At 42.7% G+C, this 25,743-nt stretch overlaps 1 protein-coding gene across 3 annotated transcripts in view; it reads left to right on the top strand.

The window, feature by feature from the left end:
• Positions 1-25,743, top strand: part of EXOC4 (exocyst complex component 4) — a 585,632-nt gene that overhangs the window by 263,768 nt on the left and 296,121 nt on the right. For all 3 annotated transcript variants that reach the window (XM_044982948.1, XM_044982962.1, XM_044982954.1), the window contains exon 10: positions 17,334-17,430. In XM_044982948.1, the coding sequence (XP_044838883.1) occupies positions 17,334-17,430 (97 nt within the window). The remainder of the gene's footprint in view (positions 1-17,333; positions 17,431-25,743) is intronic.

Below are 25,743 nucleotides of genomic sequence, written 5' to 3'. Positions count from 1 at the left end.
GCTAAATTAGGTCCAGCATGATTCTGACACACTGACTTTTATTAAACTGGTTTTTATTAAAGTCTGCAGGTTGTTCTTGTGCTACCAGTGGCTTTGATTAAGCACCGTGTTAGGGTCATATCCTGGAATAACAGCATTTCCAAATCCCTGGCTGTGTTTGAAAGAATTGTGATTAAAGTTCTGGCTGTTTTCCCGCAGTTGCTAATGTCTGCTGAGGGTTGAGTTACCATGCTTGTTGTTGGTGCTTGATTTCTGTTATAGCCTATTGCGCTTTCTTGCCAATATCAGTGGCAGTCTCTGGAGGGAAGCAGTTTTGCATTGAAATGGGAGAACTAAAAACTGTAACAAAATTAACACAGGGGTCTAGAGTTTCTGATGTGACTAGAGGGCTAGAGTGTTGGATGTTTTCTAATGTCTAATTCATCTTTGATTGAATTTCAGCCAAAACAACGCAAGGAGGATGAGGAAGTGGGGAATCTCATCTAAAAAAGATTATGGATGAACAGATTGAGAAATGCTGTCTGACAGGTCATATTCTGAGCAATCTCATAATTTCTGCTAGAGCCAGGAATTGTTTTTGTGCATTTTGTTCACTGGCATGGACAATCCATTTAGGACTCCTCACGGGAAAAATCCATGTTATTAGCAGAGATTTTTCTGCATATTTCTGGAAAATGAATAAATTCAAACTGGTTTCTGTACATATGAGAAGAAATGGCACACTTTTATGGTTGCAAATTTATAGAGACATCACAATGCAGACTCGCCATGTAGGATGATTTTTTTTAGCACTGCCTGACATATAGATCATGCTCCTGAGTAGTAATATTTTCATAACTTGTCAAAGAGCTGACATGTTTATCTGCATTAGAAATGATTCATTCATGAAAACATGGGAAGCAAATATATGACAGTCCCCTGGATGGTATCTTAGGCACCAGAAACCCAGTTGTATAAGGTTCTTAAATCTGCTTTCTTTGTTTTACGTAAAGAAGGAAGGTGCTCTCTCTCACTCACTCACTCTCTCTCTCTCTCACACACACTCACTCACTCACTCACATACACACTGTATGTGTGTAACTTGTAGTTCTATAGTACCTTCCCGCATATGACCTCAAAGCACTTTACAAATATTGATCAATTGATTAATCCTCGCAACAGCCCCGTGAGAGAGGCAAGTAAAACAACCCCATTTTAGAGGTGGGCAAAGTGAGGCACAGAATAATCGAGCCGTTTGCTCACGGTCACACAGCAAGTCTGTGGCTCAGACAAGAGTAATCAAACCCTTGTTTACTCATACGTTTGTGCTCAAACCACTACACATGCTTCCTTCATTTAAAAATTCTCTAAGAATTAAGCTAAGTTAAGTTATGGTAGATGAAATATAGACCTGCTTTGGGCAGGGGGTTAGACTAGATGACCTCCCGAGGTCCCTTCCAACCCTAATCTTCTATGAGTCTGACCTTCTTTTAGGGAAGATATGTAAACAATTTCCAAGAATATAACTAACAGATAACTATATGGCTCGAAATATCTTTGTCCCCCCCCTCAGTTATTTTTCAGACATTCACTTTGAATGTGAAACATGTCAGGAATATAAAATTTCTAGATAGGAGCTGTTTGCCACTTAGAGAGATAAGATAGTGAAAGGAAGCTGTGAAAGGAAAAAATCTTTAACTGAAGGCAGTGTGGGTAAGTAATCACACTTCATTAGCACTGGCACGTTCTCTGATTTCAGATAAGGATTTGTGCTGCACCCATGCTTTGGAACGGCTTATGTCTGTACACGTTAATTTTAGGGAGACCAACAAAAATAGTAAATATGCGAGCTGACAAATACATTAATCAAAGTTCCTGCTGCTGAGTCCTGAACTAAAAAAAAAAAAAAAAAAAGCATGAATTTTAAACTTATTATGAAGCTGAAAGGAGACTTTACATATGCGTCTGACACTCTGATCAAATGATAAAGTAGAGTCAAACTGAACCTCAACCTTTTGTACAGCCTGTGAAAATGAAGGCACATTGCAGTTTTTCAAGGCAGATGGAGTGTGAGAAACTAATAAATCAGGTTTTGAAACATTAAAGAGCAACTTATTTGAATGCATATGGTGCTGGATCTCAGACAAGGCAGTATGGGGGAGCCTAAATAGGTTTGGGCATGGGGACATGAGCAGAACAATATGTCTGTGCATCAAATCCATGACCATATCTGAATCCATTACTTGCAATAATGTCCAGAAATCTAGTAATGAAGGATAACATTTTGTCAAAATATGCATAGGAACCCCATGGAGTTGCAGGCAAGCGATCAGAATAAGATGTATTCAAACAAGCTATCAGTTCTCATTCTGTTAAATCTGGCTCATACATACTGTTTATAGAGCAGAAAGTTGCAAGGCCCAAGTAATAACCTGTTTCTCCCTCCCCCCAATATGATCACACTTAGGGTTTGGCTACACTTGCAGCTGTACAGCGCTGGGAGTTACAGCTGTCTTCGTACAGCTGTGTAGGGAAAGCGCTGCAGTGTGGCCACACTGACAGCTACCAACACTGCAGTGTGGCCACACTGACAGCTACCAACACTGCAGTGTGGCCACATTTGCAGCGGTGTTGGGAGTGGTGCATTATGGGCAGCTATCCCAGCATTCAAGTGGCTGCAACGTGCTTTTCAAAAGAGGGGGGTGGGGTGGAGTGTGACAGGGAGTGTGGGGGAGAGAGAGAGTGGATTTTTGGAGCCGACACTGTGTCAGCTCCCTGCCTTGCAAATTCTGACCATTTCCCCCACCCCTCTCATTCACTCTTAAATCCAAATAGCCTTCAGACCAGATAAGCAGCTGCTACCACGGACTCCTTCCCCCCACCTCCTGCCGTGCTGTTTCTCTCCTCAAGCAAACACTAGCTGTGGACATTCCCTGCCTCCCTCTGCTCAAGCAAACAATTACTGTTTGTTTTTTAGATAAGCAGCTCCGGGAGCCCCGAGTTCACAACAAAACAAAGAGAGGCATAATAACAAAACAAAGAGAGTTCTTTAGTTAAAAGCATTATGGGAAGGTTCCGGAGGTCAGTTACAGCATAGTAAGATTAATCACTGTTTACACTGGCACCCCAGCGCTGCAGCACCAGCGCTGTTCTCTTTATTCCTCTCGTCCATGTGGAGTACAACCAGCGCTGTAGCCAGGGAGATACAGCGCTGTATGTGCCTTGCCAGTGTGGACGGGGAGTGAGTTACAGCGCTGTAAAGCCACCACCAGCACCGCAACTCTCAAGTGTAGCCAAGCCCTTAGTTCCTTTACAGTGCTTTACTTTCATAATCTGTAATGGCTTTACAAAGGAAGGGAAGAATCATCATTCCCATTCTACAGATTGGCAAACTAAACAGCAGAGACCTGAACTAACTTGCCGAAATCATGCAGCAGGCTGGTGGCAAACCTGGGACTAGAATCTGGATGTATAGCGGAACAGTGTTAATATATTACATGTGGGTTGCATGAGCTGCATTGGCTGCCTGTTGCACTCTGGACTGATGACTCTGAACCTTAAATGGCTGGGACCTAAGTACAGAAGATGCCCTGCAGCTGTAGTTGTGGTCAGTGGCGGTGCTTGAGCTGGGACATGGAATAATAGAAAAGCCCCAGCTGGTAGGGCACTGTCTCTTTGATCTCCTTGCCTTTTAAATCATTCCCCCTCCCCCGCTGTTGGTCTGAAACAGACCAAGTTTGTTGAACTTCAGGGCATGCTACATGCTTGCTCCCTTGCTTTTAGGGAGAAGGGGAGATTGGTGAGGTTGGGTAAGGGTGGGAGGATCTTTTGGGAGATAGAATTTTGTGTACATTTTGCTGCTTTGGGGTTGTTACGTTTTTCGAGTAACTGGAGAAGCCTGTTTGCTTATTTATATATTTTAAAGGATTATCAAGGATGCCTAGAGCTCTCTCGTAGCCGTAGTTATATACACTGAAATAGGTAAATAAATGAAGAAGGAAATATACAGGTGTGACCCATACACAGTCAGCCCAGTGTTAAGATATACCTGGTGAGACAACTTCCATAGGGAGTGCTTAAAATGTAGGGTAATGAGAAAAATGGTAAAGTATGAGACAGTGTTCCCTGTTAGTAGGAATGTAAACAAGAGGTTATTAGACTGATAGCAGGGACTTGTTTCTGATATCACGTATACCAGTAAAAATCAGCACTAACTCAGTCAATGGATTTGAAGTGGTTTAAAACTATTGTCAGGTACTCAGAATCAGGCCATAGGTCTGCAAGCAAAAACTAGCTAGTGTGCTCAAAAATAATGGTATCCTAAGGCAGGCAATATATCACAGCGAGATGGAGATGGAGAGAGATAGATGCAGTAATTCGTGCAAATCAAGCTGGAGGGATGGGGGACAGTATTTGGAGAGAAGTCAGGAAGCAACTGAAACATTGAATTTTGGGATTAACAAATCAAAATGAGGATTTTGGCATGAAAGTATTTACTATTTTTAACACTCGTAAATAGTTAATTAAAGGAGTCTCTAAACTTTACTTTGAAAGTATCAAAATAAACAAGTGGACAAAGCACTAGGAATTGTATTGCAGGGAATAGTCAGCTAGGTGACCAAAGGAAACAGTGTGATAGAACATTCTTATCAAAGGGCTCTTGTCCAGCCTTGATTTTTCAGAGTGCTGGGAAACATTTCTTGCCTTTAGCAGAGAAAAAAGGATAAGATTTTCTAGGTGGTTTAGGAGCAAAAATGCTCATAAGTCACACAGGCACTTTTGAAAATCTAGAGCTTTGTTGTGAGTATGTTGAAAGATCCTAGAATGAAAATATACTTTATATGGGGCCTTTTGAGGGTGGTGCAAGAACTGGTTATTACTAGTAATTTAGGAGTAGTATTAATTTAGATATTTAGAAGTTGAGGGACTGAGTACCTTTTGGGACTTTTCTCAATATTGCGTGGTCCTTGCCTCAAGGAATTCATGCTTTAGGTGCTAGATTGTAAATATACAACTGTCATGTTTGTGGGGACTGTGTGTAGCTGCTCTATACAGAAGCAGACCTGCAAGGAATTCTGGCTCTGAGTCACAATTCTCTCCTAGGTTTCTCACCTGCTCCGGGGGAGAAGTAACTGCTACAGGGGTGCACTGGCTGGTGTATTATGGGGGGAGGCAAGCTTCTGTGTGTTCTCTGGCATAGCAGCCAACTTCCTTTCTTTTGCAGGAGTGGAAGTGATGGTCCCTCACTTGGTGACCTGCTGGATGTGTTGGGACCAGCTCCTACTGGGAAATAAGGGACTGTCTTATGCCCCATTATTCTATGAATGTAGGGAGTAGTCTTGCACTAAAACAGGCAGACAGTACATCTTGAATATAATAATTTACCAGATACCACTAGATGATCATATCTCAACAAATGCAGATGTTCTTGGAGTCCTATGATGCATTGATGATGAAGGGCCTTGTGGAAGAAACTTACATCATTCACTTGTAAATAACATTTCATTTATTGTATTATTTGGAGTTCTTAGTTTCATTTTAAATTAGATTGGCTGCTTCATAACTGTTCTCACTCCTGAATCATAAAAATCCAGCCAGGAGGTAATAGAAGGTAATACAAAAGTATTAACCCAAGGTTGACCTACTGTAACAGAAATTTGCAGTGTCTCAAGACTGCCTGTGCAGCTAAGTTCCCTGTAAGCTGTGTGGCCGTACACCAGCCTTCTTAGCGCCATGCAGGCACTCAGGGAACCCGCCTGGGGACCTGCCGGGGGAAGGGTGCCCCTGGTCCGAACCCAGCTGCGGCCAGGGTGGCTCGGCCCAGCTCGAACCCAGCCCCGGCCCGGACCTGCTGGGGATGGAGTACCTATCCTAGGGCCCCAACCCCGGAGCTGCTGCAGCAGGGAGAGGCACCTCTCTCTCCGAGCCCAGATGCTGCTACGGGGAGAGGAAACTGGGGAGAGTCCTCTCTCCCTGCCATAGCCCTGGAGCACCCTCTTGCATCCCAAACCCCTCATTCCCGGCCCCATCCCAGAGCCTGCACCCCTAGCCGGAGCCCTCACACCCCCGCACCCCAACCCTCTACCCCAGCCCTAAGTCCCCTCCCACACTCCGAACCCCTCGGTCCCACCCGCACCACATGAATATTGTTATGTGCACCAATATGAGGGTGATTGTCACACATCACCTCCATACTGGTGCACATAACAAAATTCATTCCGCACATGCGTGGGAAAAATTAGAGGGAACACTGCCGTGCAGTACAATTTTGAATAAAACAACAGAGCTTCAAAGTCCGTATGTGTCCAAAAGGAAGGTTGCATGTACTTAAAAGTAAATTACAATGATCATTGTATGTGTGTTATCCCTGTGGGAGAACAGGTGGAGCTGCATTGCTAAGGTCGTTGCTGATAGGATTTTTACACTCTGGCATTGTTTGCTTAGATGAACTGCCTCCATTTTTGGAGAAGAGTTACGTGCATTATACCAGTTTTCTGAAGCAAGTGGCTTTATTGTAATATCTTTCTAGAGTGAGAGAGAGGATGTAGTCTGTGGGCTGAGCACTCCTGAGGTAGGAACCCGAAGAACAGCCAGTTTGAATGAGAAGCTTTGTGCTGAATTTGATTGTATTTCCATTAATAAAATTGAAACCCAGGAAGGGTGTGAGTTTGGGAATGACAGTTGCTCAGAGGGTTACGGAACCTTTCACTTCTAGGTCTGTCATCCAAATTCCGCCTTGTAGTAGTTGCCATCATTGTTCTGAGGCCTATGTAAAATGGTGTCACTACAGTTTCCACTGGAAAATGTTCGCATCACAAAAACTACAACAACAATTGGCCCTCACTGTAGTCTGAGCAGGGCAACTACAGGATTAATGTGCCGTGGGAGACTGAACTATCCTCCTGCTTCTAGAGCTGATCCTTTCATGGCAGAGTGGAAATTCATAAGTATGACAATCTGGGGAAGCTTCGGTTATTACACACCATTGCACTGTATCTGTATTGTGGGTTTAGCTCTTGACTTCAGTCTCCAGAACTGTTATTCTGGTACCTTATGAACCCAAAAATTCTGAAAATAATATATTTTTAAATACGGAATTGGGGAGGGCTCATATGCATTAAATAATTTTTTCCTGGGTTCCATATCCTTTATCATGGGGTACTTACAAGTTTTAAAAGCTCTCTTAGAATTGTTTTCTTCCCGAGCCCTTTAAACATGGTGGTGTGCACGTTTGCAGGTGAGGGGAAAACATCTTTATGAAACAATTCCTGAAGGAACTTTGGAAATCTTGAGTAAAAAGAACACACAGCATATATCCCATAGTTCATTTCATTAGATTATATGTGTTGTTCCAATTTACTCTCACTGGGTTGAAAGCCATTACTGATACTGATACTCGGCATGATAGAAAATTGCTAACTCTTTAAAAAAAAAAAAAAGTCAACAAAAAAAATCCACAAATATTAGCTTGTATTTTTCTAACAATAATACAATGCTTTGCACGAACATAGTGAATTTCATCTGTATATCCCAGTCCTTTATAAAAAATGTGTGGCAGCTTATTTTACAGATGAGGGAATAGAGGAAGTTTCAGTAACTTGTCTCATGTGAGCCAGCAAGTCAGTTAAAATGTTGGGATTAGAATCCAAAAAGGGATTTGGATGCTCAACTCCCATTAAAATGTCAGTCCAGATCTCTTCACTCCCAGATCCATAGTCAATCCATTATACCCCTTTGTGGTCCACTTACAGCAAATATTCAGTTGCCTGAGATTTTTAAAATCTCTCAGAATTGTTTTATGCATATCCTGCTGACTGTAGTAATTAGAATAAATTTGTGCTTTGTGAAGTTCCTGATTATATTCATGCAAAGGAAAAAAACCCTCCAAATCAACTGGTGGGCAATGTTTTAAAGCAAATTTTAGCAGCAAGGAAGTAAAGCACATCTATTAAGATGTAAAACAAAAACCCTTACATTAAAAGAATAATAGAAAAAGTTACAAAGCCAAGCACTCAAAAGTTAGGAAATACCAAATTTTAAGTTTGTCTGTGCAACTTTAATCCTGTTTGCTTGTGTGTAGGTATTATGATACAGTCTGTAAGTACGTGATCATGTACAATTTTTCCATTGGACCCCTGCCCCATTCAGTGCACCGAAGAGCTTGTCAAACACAGAGTTGGTAGTGCCTATGCTAAGAGGACATTCCCAGCTTCTAGGGCAATGAGCTTGCTCATGCAGTAGTTAATGCAACATCTAGGTGCTAATAGGACCAACATGTTCTCTTCTATATAGGTTCTTATACCACACTCATCACTGTAGTATCTGAGCACCTTCTAATAGTGCATTGAGCAATGTGACTAATTTCTGTCATGTCTTTTGTTCACTTATCCTGTGCCAAGGGGGAGACGTGTGTGTAGTGAAGCGTTTTGTTTTGGTAAGGTTGTTTCAATATATGTATTGCTCTGTGCACGTTAGAGAAGTCAAGTAAAAGAAACGCACCTTGGGGAGTGCGGTTTGTGATGGTCCTTAGTTCCTGTGGGAGTTCGTACCACAGTCTCAGGTCAGCCCTGGAGAAAGCTCTTTTTTCTTACACAGATGAGAAAGCTGCATTGTGCCAGAGAAGTGAAGTTGTCAACCACAGTTTTCATTGTAGAGCTTTAGATTATCTTTCAGATATCCTGGGCCTAGGCAATGGAGCACCTTGAAGATAAGGACTTGAACTTGATTCATTATTCTATGATGAGCCAGTATAGGTAGCGGAAAACAGGTTTAATATGTTCGCGATAGCCCATGTTACTGACAAGACATTTTGCAGCATTCTGTACTAGTTGGCATTTCCTACCATAGTAACCACTTTAAAAATACTCTAGATAGATAGGTAGCTGGAAAGATGCTGTTTGGGTTCCAGGAAAAGAGCCACCCATTTCCGTATGGAGATAGGTCAGAAGCCCCTCAACTAATGATTAAGAATCTAACCACGTCCCCTTTGTTAACCAGACACTGCAGGTGAAAACTATTTGTACCTGAACTTCCTGTATCTTTTTCCTCATTCATTCCCTGCGCACTCCTTTCAATTAATGCAGTGATAAGATAGTTGTGTTGTAAAAAGCAGAAATACAAAAGAGGAACCCAGACTTGCAGATTTTAATAGAAAAATAAATTTGGAAGCATACAATTAAACAATGAACACATGCTTTGCTATTCAGTAACAGAGATCAGCCCCTGGTCTTTCTCATTGTCATCTGTTTTATAAGAATCTGCTTTGCTGCTGGCAGTATCTGTGCAGCAGCTGATGTCCAGCTTGCTATGGAAATTTTCATACCAATGGACATTTTTATTTCTACACCTTGAGGCTGCACATGCACAGCCTGAAATTACAGATCTATATCAGCTGATCCTTAAGTAATCAAGAACTTCAAGAAAGGACAGAAGCAGCCAAATTGGTTCCCTTTCCTTTTTAGAGTTTGGATTGGTTCTTATGTTCAAGCAGGGGAAGGCTTGAGTGATTTGCATGATGAATTGTTCATTCAATTCTTGTGGCTTCCAAGCCTGTTGTTGTTGGGGTGGGGGTGGGAGTGTTTGTTTTTTATGGTCACATAGATTAACATGAAGTGATGTAGTGAGAAAGCAGCTTTGCTCATAGAGAGGTATTAAAAAAACTGTTCAGTATGTGCCTTAAAAACTTGTTTTGATAGAAGTTTGCCATAATAGATGAATTAAGTGGAGTTGTCCCATGCTGGCAAAGGGGTTGGAAACAAAGAGAGCAAGTAGGATAGGTTCTCTGCATCTCTGTGAAGTTAATGTAACCCACAATCACTACTCATGTCGTTTTCAATATCTCAGCTGATTAGAGCTGGCTTGCGAGGCCTATTCAGTAAACAGGGGATGGTTTGGAAAGGGTTACCCCTTACAGAGCACAGTGAAAGCTTTCTATATTAAAATACAAAAGTGGATCTGGGTTGAAGGTGGGGTGATTTAAGGCAGATATAGTGTCTGAGCAGTTAATTAGGTAATGTGTGTACAATGCTTTGCAGGTATATTGTAAAGCATTATGTAAGTGCTAGAAATTGCACCTTTTAAAAGTGTTCTTATTAGAGTGCAAGAGCTTCCCCCTGACTGTTCTAGTAGAGAAACGCTCTTCCTACTTATTACCAGAAGAACTGATCCTACCAGATGCTGAGAGCCTCTGGCAAGATGCTGAGCAGCCTCATCTCTGGTGTGTTGAGCACCATCTAGGCATAAACTAAGAACTTGAGCAATGACTAATTCCTCTTCAAACATGAATTCGAAGAGTAGCAAATCCAGTCCAACACTAAGGATCATTTTTGGTGGATGTCCAGTTTCTGCTGATGGAAAGGAAAAAAAAACATTTTCCATTCCTGCAAGTCATTACTTAAGCCTTGTAATGCTAATCTTCCCTGCTGCAGAGAGTCGCTAAAAATACTGGTACTGATAAGAGAACTAGCAGCTCCCAGAATTAGGAACATCAAGTTTTGGTTTTGCCCCCAACATTTCGGCTTTGACAGCTTGAATTCTAATGTATTCCAGTTCTTACACCACTGAAATAAGATCAGGGGTTTCAACCTGCTCTTGTCTTATGTGTTCAGCTCTCACATCTGCCATACAACTGGCAATCCCTGCTCAGGAGAGATGACTAGTATTAGAATAGCTGCAGTGTTACAGGTCAGCAATAAAGAGGGTCAGTAGGCTGTAATAGGGAAACTTTCCCTCCTGTCAATGATTGTTTTGCTCTTACCAGGGCTATTCATGATTTGTTTTTGTGTCTATTAAAGCCTGGAATAGGGAGAAATAATGTTAATATTAAGTGACAATCAGGAGTTGCAATTTTCTCATCATGATACAGACAATAGCAATTGTTTTCTAAAGGTACAAAGTCTAGAAATCATTTTTTTTCTTAACGGTTAAGGGAAGACGGTCTTGTGGTTAAGGCACACGACTTAAACTCTAGATCTGTGTTCTGTTCCCACTGCTCATAGACTTCCTTCGTGACCGGGGAGAAACGACTTAATCTCTCTCTGCCTCAGTGTTCTCATACACAAAGTGGAGATCACAATAGTTGTGGGATTGTTGTGAAGCTTCATTAATTTGCAAAACATTTGAGTTTATTGGATGAAGGGTGCCCTAGAAGAGCTAAGCATAGGCATTATCATAATGTTGCTCATGTACTGTACATTAAGTAGGTGCATACACTTGTAAGTCTTTGAGGGCAGTGACACTCCGTCTTGATGAGCTGGAGAGCTGCTACTTAAAGAACTGAGTTGCAGAGAGCCCTGAAATCATGGTACAGTGTCCCGAGTTGCCTTTCAATGTTGTATTGAGATTATGGGTCTTCACAGCATGAGCTCCTCGTGTACTGATGTAACCTGATTTATGAGATTTCCAAGCCATGTCAGGAATTTGGTATCTGCTTTAGTGACTCTTGGCTACTCCTTTTATTTAATAACATGTCTCCTTTGCCTTTCTTCCTCTGTCCTCTTGTCTGCTGAATGGGTGGGGAAGAAGTTTTCTGTCTGTACCGCTTTGGCTCGTAAGAGAGGTCCCTGGGTCACCATGGCACAAAGACTTTCCCAATGGTCAGCCAGATAAATCATTTTGAGACCCAAGCAGCATGGGATCAAGGTGTTGGGAGTGGACATGCCTGATGGGAGCCACTTCTTACAAAGAGAAGTACAGGACGGAAAAATCAGAGAATTGCTGTTGCTGCTCATTCATTTGCATCCTGAGATTCTAGGTCTCTTAGTAATCTGCTCCTGTCTTGTGTTTGCTCATTGTGTAGCATGACATTTCAGGCTCCATTACAGAAACATTTGCTACATTAGTAATGGACCCATCTCTGGCTCCCACTCACAAAGATATTCAGGTGGAGACATTTCACTGATGGCACAGCATGAGGATATCATTAACTTTGAAAAAATTTCACTTCACCTCAAGTTTTTTTCCCTTGTAATATATTACTCAACAGATTAAATCAGCAAGCTGGTGCTCATGAGAAGAAAGTAGTGCAACATCTGTATTTCTTGTAACAGCTGCAACACATTTAAAGCATTCCTAGTTGCTGTAAAATGTGGCTATTGCAGTTGCTTGCCATAAACTATTTTCAAGTTTAAAAAAGCAACCAAAATAAAACGGTTCTATAAAGAAGACATTTCTGGAGCAATCGTTTATATTAGATTCCACATGGCTACTGGTATTCTACATATACCGTAATACAGTATTGCACCAAACATGGATAGCTAGTTCATACCGTCCATGTTACTGGTAGCTATTGCTGTGATGATGGCACTTAGCACTTAGTTTAAAGTTTTTAGAAATGACTCAAAATTGGTTAAGCTTCACAACCCCCTTTCCCTTCCTGGTCAGGAAGGTAATACTGTTGTTCCCACTTTAAAATGGGGGAAACTGAGGCACAGAGAAGGGAAGTAACTTGTCCCAAGCACATTGCCTATAGCATGTAGGAAGAGAATTCTGGAGTGCTTGGCTCTCAACCTCATGCTCGACTGTGATAACTCTCCCAGCAGATCATGCTAACACTTCAGAGGGAAAAGTAGATATTTTGTCTCTCTCTATCATCTACCTCCTAAACTTGGGATTAGCCAGGGATTCCGCTGGGAGCCCGCTGGTTTCTTTGGGTATGTGTGCAAACCCGCCCACATCCCTGCTCCCCCCCCCTGCAGCAAGTCTAAGCTGGGGAGATCGACCTAAAATACGCAACTTCAGCTACGAGAATAGCATAGCTGAAGTTGACATATCTTAGGTCGAGTTACCTCGCATCCTCAAGGCGCGGGGTCGACTGCCACCACTCTCCTGTCAACTCCACTTCCGCCTCTCACCACGGTGGAGTAGAGGAGTCGATGGCAGAGTGATCAGGGATCGATTTATTACGTCTACACTAGACGCGATAAATCGATCCCCAATAGCTCGAGTGTAGATGTACCCTCAGAGCCCAAATCTACCAACTTGACTTGTGGGACTTGTGTCGTGACACTAAAAATAACAGGGTAGATGTTCCTGATCTGGCTGGAGCTTCGGCTTTGACACCCAGGGCGGGGCTGGGTCTCAGAGCTCAGGCTCCAGCCCAAGCGAGAACATCTACTCTGTTATTTTTAGTGCCGTGGTGCATGCCTGAATCTGTAGACTCGGGCTCTGCAACTCGCTGCCTGGGTTCATTTTCCTGTCTAGACGTACCCTTTGTAGGATGGATGATCAGATGCCTTCTGCTGGTGTGGAGCAGCTAGGAGCATGGGACAGATGATGCTGTGTTGGCATGGTGATGCGTATAGTGTCTTACAAAACAAAGAGTCCCTGCCCTGAAGAGCTTAGTCTAAGGCCTTGTCTAATAGGGGATTTCAGCCATCATTGGCCAGGCACTGCACATCTGCACCATTTGTATAGGCAGACCAAAAGTCTGCATTAAGAGTATTTGTTTTGTATGCAGGCCAAGAGGCCGCAAGCCACAGTTTGCACCCATGCTTGGAATCAGGAATAAGCTCTTCTGTGCAAATCACGGTTTTTCACAGTGTACTTGTATCTATGTGTCTATCCTGCTAAGTTCAGACAGAGAGTAGAGGTGGGAGGTCACAGCACAAGGAGAGGCCAAGGGAATGAGAACAGTTATAGGTTATATTGTAATAGAAAGGTTTGTTGCAGCCGTGTGCCTGTTTTTGTATTTTCAGGACATCATTGGAAATGAGCTCTGTGAATCACTATATCTTTCCGGTACAATATTTTAATATAAATAAAATTACTTTTCTTTGTAGCTCCCACCTACGCACAGAGCATCTATTATTATTAATTGAAAGTTTAGGAGCAGAGAAGATTAAAAAGCGTATCCTTCTGCCTGAGTTCTGCTGTTCCCAGCAGTGCTCTGCCTAACTCTCTTGCATAATGTGCTTGAGCAGATAAGACAGATTGTTTTATTCCTTGCTATGAAGTTCGTCCCAGTCAATAATATTGATTAGTGCAGGGTGACTTGACGTAACAAGAATAACACCCTTTTCTTAATTTGAGCCTGTATTTCCTAATTCATGCCTCAATAGTTCATGCTTGGATGAGTTCTTCAATAAGTCAGTTAGTGACAGACCCCACTGGAAAATGCAGAGTCAGACGTTAATGGGAGAAATGAATAATTTTCTTTCTAAGTGGTACTTTTTTTTCTCCTTTTCACATTTAAATTCTGTCATATTTCTGAGGGTTTTTTTTAAGTTAGCTTGAGCATAAACATTTCAGTTTCATTTTTTGAGAATTTTCCTTTCTTTAATTGGAAATAGAATATATTTATGAACTGTGTATCCTTAGCTAGTTCTGTGTGTTCATTGAATCCTCTTCTTAGCACAGAAATGTTCATATGTCTTAATGTGCCCAACTCCTCTGTTAATACTTATACACACATCTGGGGAGCTGAGTTTACTGGTCAAAGTACTCTAAGTAAATCTAAATACCTATGGTTTATGTGGTTAATTCACTCCCCTCCCCACCCACCCATTTTAATGATTTCATAAAGGACATACAATACTGCATACAGGAAGATCTTTGACAAAGATTTTCAACATAGAAATACTGTATAGTGAAGCCTAGAGGTCAAGACTTGGAAGTCCTGAAGTCTGCTCTGGGCCCTGCCCTTGACTCAGAATCACTTAACTTCTCTGTATCTCAGCCCTGGTCTAAATTACAAACTTTTAGTCGGTCTAACTATGTTGGAACATCCATACACCTGAGTGACACTGTTAGAGCCACCTAACTCTTGGTGTAGACAATGCTATGTTGATGAGAAAGCTGCTCCTGCCTCTCGGAGATGTGGAGCACCTGTGCTGACGGGAGAAGCTCTCTGTGACTTCACTAAGCACTGTAGCACTGTAAGTGTAGACAAGCCCTCTGTTTCCTTATGTATTTAATTGGAATTTTAACATTTATCTTCCTAATAGGGGGCAGGGTGAGGATCTCTTTGAATCAATATCAGGGCTGAGAATTGTTCTATATCAGTGTCCTCGACAACTGATCTGTGGACCAGCGCCAGTCCCTGAGACCTCCCTGATGCAGTTTAGGAAGGCAACAAGCTGGTCCCTGGTATCAAAAAGGTTGAGAAACACTGTTCTATATATAGGGTGACTAGACAACAAGTGTGAAAAATTGGGACAGGGGTTGGTAATAGCCTATTTTAGAAAAAGACCCAAAAATCGGGACTGTCCCTATAAAATCGGGACACTTGCTCACCCTATCTATATAACAGTACTGAACTGGAGGGACCACTTCTAGGGTGCAAAGGGAGTTGGCATCTGTCACCTGATTGGTCCCTGATCTCTGTACTAAGATTGTTAACATAATGACCAAATAGATTTAGCGGTGGTAGAGCGTTTGTGTGACTTGGCTGCTAGGCAAAGGACTGAGGCATGTAAACTTCACTCTGAAAAGAAAATGGGAGTCATTTATTCATTGGTTCTCACCTCCCCCACCCCCCTTCCTCATTGATTCAGTCTTCCTCCCATGTCAGGAGGAGATAGACATAAAGATTCAGTCTTCCTCCCATGTCAGGGGAGATGGACATAAAGATCAAAGAGCATAGTACTCTCCTGCCACTGGTTTGATTTCGGGTAGTATTGTAGACGGGAAAGAGACTATCAAAATAATGTGACTAGACTCTTTATTTGTTTTTAATTAATGGAAGATTCATGTGTCTTATGTGCCATTACAAGAACACCACCAAAATAGCCTTACAAACATAACCTAACTGACTGAGATTGCTTAGGGCTAGATTCAGACCAGGTTCTTAGAGCCTAACACTTGGAAGTAAAAAAGGGGAGAAGGTTGTGTTTAAGACTCCATTATCAACCACAAAGTGAGCAGTGCTGAGTGACAGGGGAAAACGGCCACGATGATAGGGTAATATAGTATATTGAATGATCAAAGATTCCACAGTCAGAATTTTTTGTCATTCACATCTGAGGCAGAATAGACTCCAGCTTGCTCTCCCATTGTTTTGTTTAGGGTTAACAGGAGTACAGTCTTGCAGCTGTCACGAGATATGACACACAATGAATGGCTCTGTCGAGTAAGAAAATGCCAGTTTTACAGTTATTTTCTGTCTATATCTGTGCTTAAAGCCAATTGATAGTGGGATTTATCTGTGGCAGTAACTTTGGTACGGATGTAATGACACAAGACTGGTGTTCCATTTCTGATTTTAAGACCTTTAGTCCAGTTTTCAGCTCTGTAAATCACACTAAGTATGTGTATACTGTACCTTCCAAGAGATGGCCCTTTGATTAACTGATGCAAGTGAATGTGCCAGATCAGATCTGTTTATTTCTGCTATATCTGCAAAACACTGGGTTTGCATGTACTGTACCTGGGATCTTGGCAGAGAAGTCACAAGAGTCAAACAATGTGGGAAATTGTTTGACTCTTAAAAGACTTTACCTAAGAGATCTAAAAAATCAATGGACCTACACAAACAAAATAAAATAAAAAGGAACAATAGTTATGATATCATAAGATACACAATATAAAAACCAAGATAGCTCCTAAGAAAACAAACAGCAGCAATAATATTGTGCACTTTTATAGAGCCGTTCATGCTAGGATCAAAAGCGCTTTCCAGATGTTATAGTTAAGTTTCCAAATATCTCTTTAAAAGTAGGTGGTGTTATCTCTGTTTACCAGAGCCTGGCTGTTAGCTCAAGCAATATAGACACTCATTCTTTTGAGAGAGGATGGTTCAGTGGTTAGGGCACTAACCTGGGACTTGGGAGACCCAGGTTTTATTTGCTGCTTTTCCACAGACTTCCTGTGTGACCTTGGGCAAGTGACTTTAACTCGATTCCTCATTAATAAATGGGAGTAATACTTCTAGGAGTGTTGTGAGGATAGAATCCATTAATAATATCTGAGCATTTCAGAACTATGATAACAGGGGCCACGTAAGTATCTAAGAAAGATAGGTGGGTAAACTGAGGCACGGGGCAGTTGATGGTTTGCCCAAGGAGAGACAGCAATTCAGATGCAACAGTGGGAATAGAAACTTAGTCTGATGTCTAATTCTGTGCTCAGTCCTCTAGGCCAACTCTCAGCTCAGACTGTTGCTAACAACCAGGAAGGAATATAGTCTCTTATGTTTACTAATGGTGATGTGATCCTTGTCTTTATTTTGTCTTTCAGTCAGAAGTTACACATTGGAAGCCCAGTTTATCCTAATAGAATGGAAGAATTGAAATATGTTCATTTAATTACAGACCTTTCATGATGCATGTTGAGGGAGGGGGAGGAGCCTGAAATGATTTTAAGAAAGGGTACATTCAGATCTTGTGAGAAAACTCTCCTTGTGTGTTTTTGTTTTCAAGGAGGTCCTGATGATAATTTAATTGAAGGTGGTGGATCAAAATTTGTCTGCAAACCAGGTGCAAGAAATATTACTGTCATCTTCCATCCATTACTCAGGTAAGGTTTCATATATGTATCTATAAATACAAATAAATAATTGGAGCAAGTGGAAATAATGTGCTTTCCTGAATTGTGTTTGTCTTGGAGAGGGTTGGGGGTTGTTTTGTTTTGTAGAGAAGAGTGGTGATGTGTCTGTTTCTGAGATGAAAAACCATAGCAGTGATGATGTATTGATGCTCTTGCTGTAAAGTTATTCTCCTAGATAAGTTCATGGATGATAGGTCCATCAATGGCTATTAGCCAGGATGGGCAGGGATGGTGTCCCTAACCTCTGTTTGCCAGAAGCTGGGGATGGGCGACAGGGGATGGATCACTTGATGATTACCTGCTCTGTTCATTCCCTCTGAAGCACCTGGCATTGGCCACTGTCGGAAGACAGGATACTGAGTTAGATGGACCTCTGGTCTGATCCAGTATGGCCGTTCTTATGTAAAAAATTTCCAGGTAGCTTTACAGCAGATGTGCACTTAACCTCTTAAAGCTCGATAGATCTCCTGCTGGGCTTACTTGCTTGTTTTGACCCCTTTTGCATGAAACAATGTAATTTATTATTGATCAGCGCTGGAAAAACTTTAATCACAGCTTGTGGCAAATTGTTTATGGTAAATTGTTTATCATTCACTGTCCATTATGTTGAATTATAGTCAGAGGAACATTTTCCTGCACTGCAAGGTAAGTTAATTTCTCAATAAACAGGTACAACTTACGGACTGCAAATTAAGTCCCTGGTCTAGGGTGCAGCATCAATTATTAAAATACATTATAAATTCTCAGCTGAAAGCTCATCAAGGACTGTTGGAAGTTCTAAAATATCTGAGCTGAGTTAGTTAGAAATAGGAGGCTTATTGCAGCGCTGTTCAATTTTAATCTCACCCTTTCCACCTTGTGATTTAGTGATTAATTTTCTTTTTATCGTCAGTGCAGAATAATACGAGGTTTCTTTTCCTGTGCAATAGCCTACAAACTTGTCTTGCACCTCTAGTTTTTCACCTGGGATTCCCCCTTCCCTGTTGTGCCTGATTTTCCTCTAGCCAGTAGCAGAACAGACCTCGGAATAGCACCATCTCTTAACATTATTTATATTACTATTAAAAATCACTTATGTTAGTGTGAATTTTTGCAGCACTTTACAAACATTGGGCCTCATCAAGAGAGGAACTGAAACCCCCCAATTGCCATCGAAGTTTGAGTGCTGTGGGCATTTATTATTTCTCAGGATCAGAGTTATGGAGTAAAGCATGTTCCTTGCCCTGGGGGCTAACACGCCAATATTTGTTTTCAATTTGTGTTCCTACCTCTAGAGAGGTGGCTGTGTTTAGGGATCAGAGCTGGGAGTCAACTCCAGAGTTCTGTTCTCCTCTTTGCAGAGGACTTACTGCTTTTAGGCAACTTACATAATGTTTCTGTACCTCGATTTCTTCAGCCATAAAATGGAGATAAAGTAATATATCTTTGACAGGGTCACTGGCCTTGTGAATAACAAGGAAGCTATAGATGTGATATATCTTTATTTTAGTAAGGCATTTGGCACAATCATACATGACAGTCTCATAAACAAATAGGAATTGTGGTCTAGATGAAATTACAATACGGTGGGTGTGCAACTGGTTGAAAGACCATACACAACCAGTTATCAATAGTTTGCTGTCAGACTGGAAGGACATGTCTTCAGGGGTCAGTTCTGGGTCTGGCACTAGTCAGTATTTTCACTAACGACTTGGATAATGGAGTGGAGAATATGCCTATAAAATTTGCAGGTGACACCAAGCTGGGAGGATTTGCAGACACTTTTGAGTACAGGATTAGAATTCAAAATGACTGAAAAATTGGAGAATTGTTCTGAAATCAACAAAATGAAATTCAGTAAAGACAAGTGCAAAGTACAGCACTTATGAAAAAAAAAGCAAGCGTGTAACTACAAAATGGGGTCTAACTGGCTAGGAGGTAGTACTGCTAAACAGGATCTGGGCTTATAGTGGACCACAAATTGAATATGAGTCAGCTGTGCAATACAGTTGTAAAAAAGCCTGGTATCATTCTGGAGTGTATTAACAGAACTGCTGTGTGTAAGACAGAGGAGGTAATTGTCCTGCTCTGCTCTGCGCTGGTGAGGTCTAGGCTAGAGTACTGTGTCCAGTTCTGGGACCACTTTAAGAAAGATCCGTGGACATATTGGAGAGAGTCCAGAGAAGAGCTACGGAAACGAGAAAAGGTTTAGAAAACCTGACCTATGAGCAAAGATTAAAAATATGTTTAGTCTTGAGAAAAGAAGAGTGAGGTGGGGACCTGATTAGTCTTCAGATATGTTAAGAGCTGTTATAGAAGACAGTGATCAAATATTTTTCATGTCCACTAAAGGTAGGGCAAGAAGTAATGGGCTTAATCTGCAGCAAGGGTGATTTAGATTAGGTATTGGGGAAAACTTTCTAACCATAAGGATAGTTAAGCTCTGGAACAGGCTTCCAAGGGAGGTTGTGGAATCCCCCATCATTGGAGGCTTTTAAAAAGAGGTTAGACAAACACCTGACTGGGAAGGTCTCAATATACTGGGTCCTGCTTCAGTGTAAGGGACTGGGCTTGATGACCTCTCATGGTCCCTTCCAGCCCTACATTTCTATGATTCTATAATAGCCTATCTTTACAAGTCTTAAATAATAAATCCCTATATGTGGCAAGGATATATTAATTAAAATTTGTTGTGTGCTTTGAAATCTTTGGATGAAAGGGCTACATATATTCAAATTATTACTGTGTGATACTGTATGAGTCAATAGCAATAAATGAATTGGATTATTTTTGTTAACACCATTTTATTTCCCCATGTCTCCTTTACATCTAAGAAACACTGATTGCTAACTTGTTTGCTGTACTTTTTTTCTTCTTCATTTGACAAGGAGCTTTTGCTCTGCATTTAAAATCCTCGTTTAATGAATTTACTGGCAATTAACTAATGTGTAAATAGCTTCAGAAAGCATGTTGCATAAAGTCATCAACCACTTTATTATGACGGAGAAAGATAACTATTATTGTAATGTGCTACACAAAGTGACCGCTTTACTATGGCATGTGGTTCTGGCTGTTCATCTTTAGTGACTCTGTTGGCTTGTCACAGATAATCAGATATTACTTTATTGCTGACACGCTTTACAAGTGTGTGAGGTATAATGAAAACTTCTTTCCCCGTTTTCTCTCTCCTCTCACTCCCACCCTCCCATCCCCCGCCCCAGTCAACACAGATGATGCATTTTGAATAGCAATTTTCATGACACCCTCTGGTTTCGTTACCAGCTTGATGGGTAGGCAGTGGAAATAATTTGTGTCATAAACGCCGTTACAACAAGATTTAAGATTGAAAGATCTTGGAGTACAATATGCTTGTCACACAGTGAGAAAGATGGCATTTGCAACATCTTAACTTACTTTTGTGGAGTAGCACATCAATAACTGTGTGAAGAGAAAAAAAATGGCTTTGTGGCACAAATTATCATTTTACTTACCCCACAGTGAGGTGAGCCTCAGGAGGGGAGAGTTGTTAGTAATGTGATTTGTTTAGCATAATGCCACTAACCATATCCATCAAGAGAATAAATAGGTGTGTAGAAGACCTGGCTGTTTGGTTGTAATTAACAAGAATTTCTTCTGCTATGCACAGTGAAAGCCTTCTTGCTGCAACTGCAAATTAGAGCTGCCATGATATGAAGAGAGCTGGTTCCCAGCAGTTGGTGGGATGAGGGTACTACTGATTTTTTAACTAAACAACAATACTAAAAAAACTCACTAGAAATAAGGCAAAATAGCAGGAGCTGAACACATTCCTGACAAAGTCCTGGTTTACCAGATAACCCAGGCAGTAATTTGGCCACTGACCTTAAAACCAACCAACCAGCCTTACTACATCATTTTTGGATGAAAAGAGCAGAATTTGATGGGCTTTTGTAAATAATGTTGACATTTGGGAGAACTCACAGCACAAAGTCTTGCAATTAGTGTTTGTTTGCCAGACCTTTGACAACATTGTATCTTATACATTCTTGTATTAAGGGCCTAGCTATTACGGAGAGAATTCCTTTAGAGTGGCTTACATGCAAATCTACCCCACGCTGGGCTGACTGTCTGCGTGGCCTGTTCTGACACACATTAACAGTTCATTAATACCCTTTTGTCTAGTCCAGTTTCCAGAACACTAGCTAAAAGTGCATTAATGAGCTGTTAATGTGCATCAGTGGGATCCACATGGACAGTTAGTGTGCAGCAGGGTAATTTGGGGTGAATTCACACCTTAGCTTGCTGCAAACTAATATTTTCCATTTTTTATCTAGTTAAATTTTTGTACTAACAGGAAAATTTTAAAAATACCTCAGGGTACGTCTTCACTACCCACCGGATCGGCGGGTAGCAATCGATTTCTCGGAGTTCGATATATCGCGTCTCATCTAGATGCGATATATCGAACCCCGAACGCGCTCCCGTCGACTCCGGAACTCCACCGGAGCGAGTGGCGGTAGCAGAGTCGACGGGGGAGCCGCGGACGTCGATCCCGCGCCGTGAGGACGGGTAAGTAATTCGAGCTAAGGTACTTCGACTTCAGCTACGCTATTCACATAGCTGAAGTTGCGTACCTTAGATCGACGCCCACCCCCAGTGTAGACCAGGCCTCAGATACTAGCTGCTGTTTATTCAGACTCTTAATGACTGGAAGCACTGAGCTACTCAGGATCATTGAAATGCCAGTGAATGTTCCAATGATATTACGTTTTGCTAGCCAAGTGTGCTGTCACTTAATGTCCTGCTGTGTTGAATCTTGTGTGGAGTGTTCTAAACCAGAACCCTCCAGCTTTCCTGGTCCTGAGTTTGAATTAATCTCTCATTTTGTGTTTCTACTCTGAAAAGCAGCTCTGTTTAAATGATAGCCTGGGGCTCCACGTTTTCTGTGATTTCCCAATAAAATATGCTCAGATTGTTTTTTCTGACTTACATCTTAGGCTCTGAAAATCAAATTGAGATCTGTCCTCCTTGCACACTAGGATCAAACCCTGATCCAAAGCCCACTGAAGATCGTGGAAGTCTTTCTGTAGATGTCACTGGGCTTTGGATTATCCCAGTTCTATCTGTGCAACGCTATTGTCTTGACTGGGTTTGCCCAGGTGGAAGTGACTGGAACTTAATAAAGAGACAAGGTGGGTGAGGTAAAATCTTTAATTGGACCAACTGGTGTTGGTGAAAGAGACAAGCTTTGAGCTACACAGAGCTCTTTTTCAGATCTGGGCTGTCTCTTTCACCAACACCAGTTGGTCCAATAAAAGATATTACCCAAAATATTATTAAAAGATATTACCTTATCCACCTTGTGTTTCTCATATCCTGGGACCAACATTGCTACAACAAGATTGGAACTTAATAATCAATGGGCTTGGCTACACTTACAAGTTGCAGCGCTGGTGGAGGCTTTCCAGCGCTCCAACAACACCCCGTCCACACTTGCAGGGCACAACCAGCGCTGCAACTCCCTGGTTGCAGCGCTGGCTGAAAACCCATCCCGGCAGGGGTATAAGGAGTGCAGCGCTGGTGATCCAGCGCTGCCCAGCAGGTGTGGACACTCACCAGCGCTTTACCTGTCCTCCAGGGAATAAGTAGTTATCCCAGAATTCCTGTTCAGCCACTCTGCACATCAGTTTGCACTCTACTGCTCTTGCCTCAGGTGACCCGCCCTGTAAATGCCCCGGGAAATTTAAAAATCTCCTTCCTGTTTGCTGCAGCCAGGTGTGGAGTGCAATCAGTTTTAATCGGTTACAGGTGACCATGCCTCCACGCGGCAAACGAGCCCCAGCATGGAGCACTGGTGAATTGCAGGACCTCATCAGTGTTTGGGGTGAGGCATCTGTTCAGGCACAGCTGCGCTCCGGCCGTAGGAATTACGATATCTTTGAGCAGATATCAAGGGCCATGCTGGATCGGGGCCATGATCGGGACGCAGTACAATGCAGGGTGAAAATTAAAGAGCTGCGGAGTGCCTATTACAAAGCCCGAGAGGGGAATCGACGATCCGGAGCTGCTCCCACGACCTGCCGTTTTTACAGGGAGATGGATGAGATACTTGGGGGTGACCCCACTGCCAATCCCAGGATAACGATGGACACTTCTGAGCAGGCTGGGGGACAGGAGGAGGAGGCGGAGGAGGCGGCGGAGGCGGAGGCATGGGGGGGGGAGGAAACCGCGAGTGAAGCTCCTGGCATGGGGGAAGAAACCGCAGATTCCCTGGAGGCATGCAGCCAGGAGCTCTTCTCAAGCCAGGAGGAAAGCACGCAATCGCAGCAGCCAGCAGTTGCAGAAGGACAAGCAGAGGAGCGTGTTACCGGTAAGCGGCTTTTATTTTCTGGGTGAAATGTTTCTGGAGAGGAGGGGGGGTTATGGATGCATGCATGCCAGCCTCTAGATGTGGAATAGCCCGTTGATGTGGTCTATCACGTCGCGGTAATCTGCCTCAGTTATCTCAGCAAAAGCTTCATCCAGAGCGTGGGCAATATGCCTGCGCAGGTTTATAGGCAGAGCCACTGTGTCCCTTGTCCCAGTGACGGTGACGCGTCCGCGCCACTCTTCTGCCAGTGGTGGGGGGACCATTTCTGAACACAGGCAAGCCGCATAGGGTCCCGGGCGGAATCCACATTGCTCTAAAAGAGCCCCCCGCTGTTCCCTAGTGACTCGCAGTAGGGAGACATCTTCCAGGATTAAGTCCTGTGAAAAATGTTGGGAGACTCTTTAGTGAAGAGATAGGGAGATAAGATCACCCCTGCATCTGCATCTTCATTTCACTCAACCCCTCTAGCACTCCAGATTACCCGAAGCAACCAGCTCCCCTCTTACACCCAAGCCCCACTTCTCCCCATATAAGCACTGCTCACTCACCATGTCGTGGCTTCTGTAGTGTTATGCGTGTGGGTAAAAGAATGCTTAAATAAGAACTCACTCCCTCAGTGTAACAATTCATGTCTGGAGATAGTGGATACAATGCTGCCCGTGTTAAATGTTGTCATTTCTGTTTCTACAGTGACCTTGACTACTGGACTGCCCAGATGTTCAACATCACAGAGGCTTCAAAATTTGAGAAAAAATCCCCGAAAGAGCAAAGAAGACATGCTGAAAACTGTTCTTAATCAGTCTGCTCGAGAGAGTAAGGACTTGAAGGATTGGCGAGAGAAAGAAAGCAGGACACGCAAGAGAAATGCAGTGGCCAAGAGGAAAACCACGGAGCGGCTGCTAAGCATCCTGGAGCGCCAAGCGGAGTCTATAGAGTCACTCGTTGCCATGCAAGCAGAGCACTACCGTGCTACTCCCCCACCCGCCCCGTCCTTTGTGCCTTGTGCCCCAATGTCAGCTCAAACCACCTTTCCCCAGCATCCAGGTTCTTACCACCACCAGCTGCCTCCAACACCTGTATGTTCCCCAACCAGCCCTGATACCTACCACCACCCTTACCCTCTGCATTCAACCCCCATCACCATGCAGTATATGAACCCTGAAGTGCAGGATTCATTAAACAGCAATCCAGACAGGGCATATGCAAACTTGTGACTGTACAGTTCACCAACCCACACCCCTGCCCTCTTGTGTTCATGAAATGTTGTGTGTCTGTCTGTCTGTCAAGGAAGTTTTTTTCTTTTCAATAAAACAATTCTTGGCTTTGAAAACAGTCTTTATTATAGCAGATAGTGAAAGATACCTTAGCCCAGTAAAGAAAGAGGCACTACAAATCATATTATTATTATGGATAATAGAATAACAGTGTAAGCAGTGCAATTCACTCCCATGCAAGGCAGCAAACATTATTGTTGGCTTTCAGCCTCAAATTCTTCCCTCAAGGCATCCCTAATCCTTGTAGCCCTGTGCTGGGCCTCTCTATTAGCCCTGCTCTCTGGCTGTGCATATTCAGCCTCCAGGACTTGAACCTCGGTGGTCCATGCCTCACTGAATGTTTCACCCTTCCCTTCACAAATATTATGGAGGGTACAGCAAGCGCATATAACCGCGGGGATGCTGCTTTCCCCCAAGTCTAGCTTCCCATACAAGCAACGCCAGCGGGCTTTTAAATGCCCAAAAGCACACTCCACAGTCATTCTGCACCGGCTCAGCCTGTAGTTGAACCGGTCCTTGCTCCTGTCAAGCTTCCCTGTATAGGGTTTCATGAGCCAAGGCAGTAACGGGTACGCGGGGTCTCCAAGGATCACAGTGGGCATTTCGACATCCCCTACTGTGATCTTCCTGTCTGGGAAAAAAGTCCCTGCCTGCATCTTCCTGAACAGGCCACTGTTCCGA

Source organism: Mauremys mutica, chromosome 1 (assembly GCF_020497125.1).
Source record: "Mauremys mutica isolate MM-2020 ecotype Southern chromosome 1, ASM2049712v1, whole genome shotgun sequence".
NCBI classification, from domain to species: Eukaryota; Metazoa; Chordata; order Testudines; family Geoemydidae; genus Mauremys; species Mauremys mutica.
The sequence above is the reverse complement of the archived record's forward strand: the minus strand, read 5'-3'. Positions and strand labels throughout refer to the sequence as shown.